This window comes from Aptenodytes patagonicus, chromosome 2 (genome assembly GCF_965638725.1).
Source record: "Aptenodytes patagonicus chromosome 2, bAptPat1.pri.cur, whole genome shotgun sequence".
NCBI lineage: Eukaryota > Metazoa > Chordata > Aves > Sphenisciformes > Spheniscidae > Aptenodytes > Aptenodytes patagonicus.
In genome coordinates, this window is record NC_134950.1 from 100,325,840 (window position 1) to 100,335,068 (window position 9,229).

General features: G+C 41.2%; 1 protein-coding gene across 1 annotated transcript; it reads right to left on the minus strand.

The window, feature by feature from the left end:
- Positions 1-672: 672 nt before the first annotated feature.
- Positions 673-7,207, minus strand: LOC143156698 (transmembrane protein 14C-like). The gene is made up of 5 exons (XM_076330560.1): positions 7,140-7,207; positions 6,822-6,905; positions 4,294-4,395; positions 1,460-1,547; positions 673-1,264 (listed from the first exon to the last, which is right to left on the minus strand). Exons 2-5 carry the CDS (start codon positions 6,895-6,897, stop codon positions 1,207-1,209), a joined length of 324 nt encoding a protein of 107 aa, XP_076186675.1. The 5' UTR covers positions 6,898-6,905; positions 7,140-7,207; the 3' UTR covers positions 673-1,206.
- Positions 7,208-9,229: the final 2,022 nt, after the last annotated feature.

A 9,229-nucleotide genomic window follows, 5' to 3' on the forward strand; every position in this document is an offset into this window, starting at 1 on the left:
TTATATCACTAAAGAGTAAGTTGATAAAGGATTTTCTTTCACACAATTCTTGCCTCTCCCTTCCATCACAGTGCTAAACCCACGTTAGCTGTGCCTGCACTACTAGAGCCGGGAGACTGCGGGCAGGAGAAGCGACCAAGATTGGCGTGTCAATGAAGGCACCAGATGCCACTGATGCATCTTCCATACTACAGTCCTCAGGCACCACAGCAGAACCAGGAACTCTCCCGGCTCCGAGTTTTCCTAGTAAAGACAGATTTGAAAAGGCACAGCCACTTCCCTAAGTGATAAAAACAAAACGCTGATACATTCTATTGTCAAGTAAGCCTGTAAGATCAGAACTGCGCAGTGTTAACGTTAAGCTACTTTATTCTGGTTATACAGTCCTTTGGACAGATCACATTCAACTGTTCATTTAGCCTAGCACAGATCTCACTTAATTAATCCACAGAGTAAATTCTTTCCAACAACTGTTTTAATGCAGTGTTAATGAAGGCCCCTAATTTAATCTTCTGCCCCTCCATTTAAAAAGTGATTTTTAAATATCGTCGAAAGACAGCACTTGGATTAATAGTTCACTGCAAAGACTTCCACTGAGAAGAAAACAAGAAGGTAAAAGAAAAAATACCCCTTACCCCCATACACACAGAAAGAATACAAAAACATGCCAAATAAAGGTTTGTAACAGATTTTACTTGCAGAAAAGCAACATTTTAGCATCATTTCACAATAAAAAGGTAAGATCTGTTTGGTGTTATACAGACATGGTGTATCAACTCAGAATGCAACAGGTAAAGCATACTGTAATACTCGGTATGAAAGGTATGAGACACACTGTTGTGTTTAGCCAATTACTCCTGGTGCCTCTTTGTGGATACTTTCTTAATTACAGGTCCTCTCTGCTTCATATATGTCAGCAGTAGATTTTGGAATATAAAAACTGGAAGCGTTAAAATACACTGAAACGTGTCTGGAAAAATCAAACCCAGGACCAATTTCTCACTACACAATAATAGCTCTACCAGATCATTGAAACAAATGGCACCTTGTATGTAAACTATCTGTCCCATCATTCTACTCCCCTTTATATAAAAAAAGGAAAAAATTTGTCTTGATATAGAAAATTGTTCCATCTTCTTGCTTCTGCATTCATGCAACTTCATTATCAGGTTTCTTTATCCAGATATTAAACTGTAAAATTAACAATTACTTATCGTGGGGCTTTTCCACCATCTTCAGTGCTAATCTTCCAACCATTAGCAAACTGTATATGGGAAAAAACATAGAATGAAACAATAATAATAATAATAATTTGTCAATTCATTTTCAAATACTTCCCATGTAACTGGTGCATAGAAAAAAAGAAGATAAACTGAGATGGAGTGAATCATATTTTGTATAATTAAGCAAATAAGAAATCACACATAGGAGGTTAAAAAAAAAGTATAATGCGTTGTACCTGACACCAGCAATTAGCCCTGCAGGCATAAATTTTCCAGAGTTGTAAAATCTTGTTCCCATGACGGCAGTCAGTGTTCCAGATGTAACTTAAACGAGAGATTATACAGTCCAATCAGCAGAGATGCATGTGTGTGAGAGAGATGCTACAATTCAAAACTAACAGAACAGAGAGAAGTAGCAGCATCAAGTAAAAAATGAAACAGGGTTATTTCATGTGATGGACTAAAAGAGTCAATGAACTCTGTAAATTTTGGAATGAGTCAGTACGTGAAGAGTAAATCAAGTTCTAGCAGCCAGTGCACACACTTGTGTGCTTCTGCACACACTCCTCAAATTTCTTTGTCAAAATGTGCTTCTTTGGAGGCTGGAAATAATCTATGCTACACTGCTCTGGAACTGACTCCTTCCCTGTGCACAGGCAAATCACTAAACCTGTGCACGTAATTCCCCCACTTCTCATAAAAGGGAGATAGCATTTTCTTGTCTAACTTGTAGTAATGTTCTGAGAATTAACTAATTTATGTTTGCAGAAGACTTCAAAAGGGAAATGGGCCATGTTAAGTGCTAAGCGTTACCAATCCATTTCAGCCCTGGACCACCTTCTACTAAAATCAGAGAGTTAAAGCTATCCACCCCGACCACTTGACAAAGAGACAAGAGCCAGGTAGTTTCACTGAGCCAGTAAAATAGAAAGGGCAATCCCTGGAACACTGTATCTCAAAGACAGACAGAATTCCAAAAGAACTATACAGAAAACCTACTGATTAAATCCTTAGCATGCATCTACTACCCAGTGGTAACAGCTACACATTAACACGTTGTTCCAACCTCTCATTTTCTACCATTGCTTCTATGCGATGGCTGGTTCTGCAGGACCCAGCTCATCTTCAATCCTAGCTGTGGCATCCTTCCTCCCTACCACCACCCTAAATATTGTGCTTGACATCTAACAGTCTCATATAAGTAGATACATAAAAGACTGGGACCACAGTCTAATACACAAGAAAGAACTAAAATACTTCAGTATTCAAATACCTCAAGCTCTACAAAATACACACACCTCACTAAATGTAATTTTATCTAAGACAGCAGTAGAACACACCTTCTCCAAAAACTTCAAAGCATGAAAAGGAGGAGGAAAAGACTCCATATGCTACTGAATTATAGAAACGTATCCATCTCTCACATTTGGGAAAATACTTTGTCTCACTCCTATTAAGCTTGCTATATTTGCAGTTTATTCCAGTTATTTAGGCTTGACCATGCACAGCTTTTGACCTATCCAGTAGACGTGAAAGTGGACAATGCTGAAGTGGAGAGAAAGGCTGGGCCTTCCCCTTTTACTTCTGACTTTGGCATATCAAAGAGCTACATGCTATGTCACCGCTTCAGTGAACAAATGCTACCGTCAGTGACAGCTCTTTAAGCACTGACTAAGCAGTGACTCTCTGCAGTTATCTTCTCAAAGTCATGAAGAAAGGAAGCTCCAGTTCTGAGAAGAAGGAAGAAGAAACTGCATTGCTGAAGCTTGCTTCTCTGTTAAATCTCCCCAGGCGTGCAACACCTTTGTAATTCCACATATTTGTCACATATAAAAATAAGCCAATCACAGTCTCTGCCATTTTCAGCGATAATAAAATAGCCTGCTAGGGGTATGGGCAGTCTGCAGGGAAATCACACTTCCCAAAATGCTCCAGCCTCCTGCAGGATGCTGAAAGTAGGATCCAGCCAAAAAGAGGACAGACAGAGGTCAGACATCCATTTACTAGCACTTCCCTTGCACTATGATCCTTCAAACACACCAGCACGAGACAGGTGCATGGTGGCAGCCACCAATTCAGCCAAGCCTGGGGACTGAAACATAGCTAGTGCTAGAGGACTGTCATGCACTGATGTCTTCTACAGATCAGGAGAGGAGAGGATACTACTAACACAGATACTGGCCAAAGGATCACACAAAACACATGCTCACAAGTACCTGAGATACAGCAGCCTAAGAAGTGTCAGGCATCAGCTGAGCTGCAGGAATTATCTACATATATTTTCTCAGCCCATTCAATTGCAAGGTACCCTAACTTACTAGTGAATGCAAAAAGTTCAAGTCATGTTATTTTGCAACTGGCATGAGTTTTAGGCACGCACAAGTTAAAGTGATAGGTGATAACCGTCCTAACCTGATTGCAACCCTGAGCTCTATATGGTAAATGGCAGAAAGACAACAATTGCATTTTGGAGATTCACACCATACTACATAAAAGTTTTTAAACACAAAATGCTGATTTTTTTTTTTTTTTTTTTTTTGCTGAAGGATAACAGTATTTGATTTGATTATTTTTTTTAAACCACGTAAGTTTCACTTTATCCTAGCACACGTTTTCCTTCACAACCTGTAGGTTTTTTAATGTCCAGAAGACAAACTCTAATGATAAATAACAGATATTTTCCTCTCCTGTTGTAGAAAAGAAACAAAAATGTAAGTTCGAACTATCACCCAAAGCACTTTGTACTTCTTGCAGAAGGTGTGCAGGAATGTAGTGAGAAATCACTGAGCAAGACACACCAAGACAAGCAGTTTTTAATATGCATTCTCAATACATTCTTTAAAAAAATAATTAAGTAATGCTAACAGTTCACATTCCAGGGAGAACGGAGTGGAGTTTGGCCACTAATGGAGATTTTTCACTAAAACACAAGTTTAAAGATTAGATTGAAACTACATTTATAACACCATCAGTTTAACTCTTCCGCAAAGACTTTTAGGTACTCATTTTAAGTATCCAGTTATTTCAGGGTAAATATAATACTTCCTAATTAAAATTTTAAACTACTTACTCAGAGAAATCCAAACATTATTTGGATTCTGTGAGAGCTGATAGGCACCCAGTCCAGCCAAACTCCCAAAGAAAAGGCCAGCAGCTAGTGACGGGACACTACCTGAATAAGTAAAAGATAATGCATTTATTAGAAGCTCAGAAATAAACTTGCTCATCAGCTTCTCTGTTTTGTAAAACACCAACAACTTAAAAAAAAAAAAAAAGAAAAAAAAAAGAGATGGGCATTCATTGTTATAAAGCAGATTAGAGGCTTTTTTTAAAGATATTAAGACCATGCTGATGTGCACCAAGAAACACGTTCAAATACTCTTGCATAAGATACAAATAGCATTAGTATTTAATTCTTTAACAGCAAAGCCATTAATACATTTGTGATGGAAAGAATAGTGAGAAAAGCAAAAGAATTGGTGTTTTCTTTGTGCGAACTGAAACATGTTGTTTCAACACAGTAATATCAGAATTTCTTGAGAGGCAGTAAAGTAGATGGATTAAATAGTAAGGGTTTAAGATCAGAAAACGGACATGTGGACTGAACTGGGCAGGAGGGCATTCAGACAAACAAAGAAAAAAGTTGCTAAAGAAGAGAACAGAGTCAAATAAGAGAGGTCACACCTCTTAAGTACACATCAGATCTTAAGATCCGATCCAAAGGTAACTGCAGACTTTGGAAGAAGGTTCCCTGGACTCACCTAAACTTTGGATCAAGTCTTCAGTATAAATGACAATCCCAAGCTACAAGAAGATAAAGGATACCACATCCAAATTGGTGATTTATAGATTACATCAAGTAATGAAGCGGTATGACCACTGTGAGTGGTGAATGTCCTCATTAAGGTTAAGGGAGAATTCAGGACTTAATGCTACTGAGGGTGATTCTTTATATATTCCATATTCAGGTCACTTTTAAAGGACTCGAGATTGCAAAGCTAAGCTGATAAAGATCTCCTCTCAATGTTACCGGAGGATCGCATACTGCTACCAGAAAGTAATAATTTTTCAGTCATCAACAAGGCAGCTGTAACATTACCTCAGATCCTGCTTTTGGTATAAAAAGCAAAAGATAAAGATGATAGAAAGCACCAGATATTCTTGTATATGTACAAGAAAAAGATGCACACTCTAGTAAGTGGCTGCTCTGGACAGAATACAGTTTAGCAACCAACATGTGGTAGCTACAATTTTTTGCACAAGCCTGGGAAGCCCACAAAGGGCCATCATATCCTTCAATTTTACCTCAAGGCATTGTTTAAGCAGCTATGACACATACACTTACTAGGACAACCACACCACCTCTGGCTCAGGAAGTTCCCGAGTCTCAAAACACCGGGACCCAGAGAACTCACTAAATGAAGAGAGAAAAATCAATCAATCACTCTTTGCTTGCCCTGTTCTCATATGCTTCCCAAGGCACCTACTGCTGACCACTGTCTATGTGGGTAAATAGACCTGGTTGTAAAAGAACAGATCACCATCTCAGCTCTGTAAATGAAAGTTCCATTTTCTTTTGGTTTCTTTAAGTTATTAGTAGGGATACGATAGCTTTTTTTTTTCTTCTCCTTACAAGTCACCATAAAAGTTCCTGTTCCCCCTTCAAAAATCCTGTGACCTGGATTCCTTTGCCTCAGCATGACCATGTCCTCTCATCTGGGACCAGAGGATAAGAAAGACACCTACCATTTCATAATGGCCTCAGAGAAATACAGATGCAATTAACTCAAGTTCTCAGTATTGTCGCTCCTGCCCTAAAATCCACTCACAGCTCAAAGGATGAATCAAGCCAATAGAAAGCAGATTGGAAAAGGCATTAGCATCTATGTAGTCAAATGCACTGGTAAGATTCTTACTGACTTCAGCAATGCACCTCCGTACCACAAACACTAAGATGGCTTAGGGATTTCTCAAAGCTGAAAGAGACAGTATTGCAGCAGGGACAAATCCACAGTTCTGTCCAGAGGAGGGCAAACTCAGAAAAAGGTCAGGAAACAAAAGCGGTAGGTCAGAGGGTAAGCTTATGATGCAGAGCCCAGAAAAGGAACAAGCTTAAGGACTGATTTGCATTGTTCAGCTCTACTTGGAGAAAGGATCCTTCTGAAAACTCTCTGCAGCTTGCAGTACACTGTTACCATCAAACATTAAAATGAGAATAAAACTCCAAGGAAAAAAAATGGTGATTTATGTCATAAATAGAAATATGGCATAATAGAATGCTTATATTTAAAACAGCAGGGAAAAAGCCTTTCTGAAGCAAACTTATATCAGTTCACCCAAACAGCACAAAGCAGAGGCAGGATACCAGCATCCACCAGAAAGCAGATTGTGGGCTCATCAGCCCAAAGCACCAGCTCAACCCAAAAAGCACCACACCCCAACAGCAGCAAGTTATCAGCACATGGCACAAACTGATAAACTTTACTTCTGCGTGAACTTCGAGATAGGAGGCTTTCGTAAAAAGCCGCCCAGCTCACACAAAGTTATTGGGGGGCGGGGGGGAAGTGAAGGAGATACAAGCGCCTTCCCGCACCGTACCTGCTTTTGCATAGCCAATGAGCCCTCCTGATGCCACCAGGGCAGCGTAGCCAAAGCCGAGCCAGTCCACTGCCATGCTGAAAACTGGAAGAGAAATTAGGGTGAGGGTCGGTATTCCTTAATTTTTTAGAGAAAAAAAATAATAGCATTTTGCCGCGGGGGGCTTTTCCACGAGCAAGGCCTGCCTAAAGCCTAAGCCCTAAACCGAGTCCAAGAGATGAAAACCGATTTGTTGGGAATGCAGCCCTGGGGGCGGCGGGGCGGACTTGGAGGTCAGACCCGCCGCCCCGCCGCGGAGCGTAGGCGGGCGGCGCTCACCTGCCCGGCGGCCCCGCTCCACGGCAGCCCGGGGCGGAGCAGGCTGCGGAAGGGGAGGCGAGGGAACAACGCACCGCCCAAAGCTTCCCTTTTCCGGCTGTTCTGAAGGGAGGACCCCCCGCCTCAAAAAGAAGAAAAAAACAAACCAAAAACCAACAAGAGGCAGGATAGGGTACGTCCCGCAGCCCGGGGCTGCGGAGGAGAAAGCGTTGGTGTCTTCCTACCTACCTGCAGAGCTGCGGGTAACTCCCCCGGCCCCGGCGGGGGCGTATCGAGGATGCCCGAGCAAGCCCGGGTGCCTACAAACGAGGAGCGACTTCAGTGCAGACGAGGTTTTGTGTGCTTGTTCAGTGAGGGGCAAAGCCCCCTCATAACTGCATTCGCGTGCACCCTGTCCATCCTAGTCCTGCACCAGAATTGGGGGTATGTGGTACAGCTGAGAATCTGGGGTTGGTTTTTGGTGTGGCACGAGCTACAACTCTGGGCAGCCTGCAGGCCCCTTCTAGCTTTCATCAGTAATTTCAGTATAGCCCTTTTGTGGAAGATGTAGAGGATTTCTATAATATTCAAATTACAAGCACATCTAGTGCAACAGAAAAAAGAGTCTTCTGTTGTAGAAGTTATGCAACAGTGGGAGATGGAAAACATCTTGTAAAGAAAATGTTTTGCATTTTTTTTAATCTGGAAAAAACGTACAGAGATGTTTGTAACTGTCTACAAAGATAAACTCTTTCTTTTTTCAAGTGCTGAAGCTGGCTTTCTTCACGTAAATGGTGCTGCATGATTTATTCCAGTTGGCTATGCAATTACCAGTGGACATTTAACCATACAGAAAGAAAGAGCACTCCTCCAGCTAGGTCCCTGAGCTGAGGGGCTTCAGTTCCCCTTCATAACAGAAGGCACAAAACATCAGAGGCCTGTGCTTTCTGCAAAAATGCAGCTTTCTCTAGCTGCATTTCAAATTTTCCCATCTTTATGAATTAGCCTAATGGTCAGAAAGTGGAGGGCAGTTTAATTCCCTTGTTGGCATAAGTGGTTTATATAGAGATCTTCTATCTCCCTGGAAAGTGCCACAACCAACACGGATCTAAGCTACACCGGATGAGGTTCCCTTTTCTGTTCAAGCTGTGTAATGGCTATGAGGTTCAAGTTTCACTGGGCTCTGCTTTGTAATCTGGCACTGGGGTTCCCCAAGAGGGAAGCAGGAAAAATGGAAGAGATCCACAGCTGCTGGAGCTGCTGAACTCACCTGGGGCTCAGCTGAGATGCTGCTCACTAGGCTGTCGTTTCTTGCAGCCACAGCTCCATCTACTCTACCCGTGTCATGCATGCTCACCCTTTCTGACACTGGAAGAGCTTTCTCACCACTGGCATCTCTCTCTCTGCACTGCTGCCTCCCCTCTATCATTCTAAGCAGTTCCCTGAAAACTAGAACGGAAAACGTTCTGAAAAGGAAGATGTGCACAAGAAAACAAAAGAAAAATTGCCAAGTAGTGGTTAGTAGCTGAGCACTCAAGGTATAGAAAATATGAGTTCTCCTCTCAGGACCGTTTCTGTATTTCACCTTAAAAGCTGTTAGGACTTGCCTTCTCTGTCTCCAGTTCACAAATTGTTCCGAGTCTCATGAGATGCCTAATTCTTTGTTACTACACAGGGTGTTTGGATTTTTACAAATGTCTAATATTTATTTGTAAGTCTAAACCTTAGAACCAAAATTCTGTGGAATTTTTGGTTTTTAATTCTTAAAATTATGTGCAGACTGGATTTTTCCTGGTGCCCGTGAGAGCTTGCTTCTGTAATTGTGATGGCCATGGCCATGAGCTCATGTATTTAAAAAAATCAAACAATAAAAAATGTTCTAGTAGTGGCAGCCATTTTGTCAGGAACAGACATAAGATAAGCACTATAAAATAGACATAGCACTTCACAAGTGAAAACACTTTACACAATTCTCTTATTTAAGCTTATACTTTGTAAGGCCTGTATTTACTACAGGGGCCTTGTTATCAATTAAAAATCTGATGTGGTACCTTTCCTGCCAAGTCTACAAACTGTTTTAAGTCCTATATTATTTGCCTGTGTTTGTGTAC

What these genes read in the sequence shown, in the direction of transcription:
- LOC143156698 (XM_076330560.1), bottom strand. Translation starts at nt 6,897, where the DNA reads ATGGCAGTGGACTGGCTCGGCTTTGGCTACGCTGCCCTGGTGGCATCA. An exon ending in CATTGGCTATGCAAAAGCAG is followed by an intron (nt 4,396 to 6,821) that starts GTACGGTGCGGG and finishes TTACTTATTCAG; the next exon opens with GTAGTGTCCCGTCACTAGCT. An exon ending in GGGCTAATTGCTGGTGTCAG is followed by an intron (nt 1,265 to 1,459) that starts GTACAACGCATT and finishes TCCCATATACAG; the next exon opens with TTTGCTAATGGTTGGAAGAT.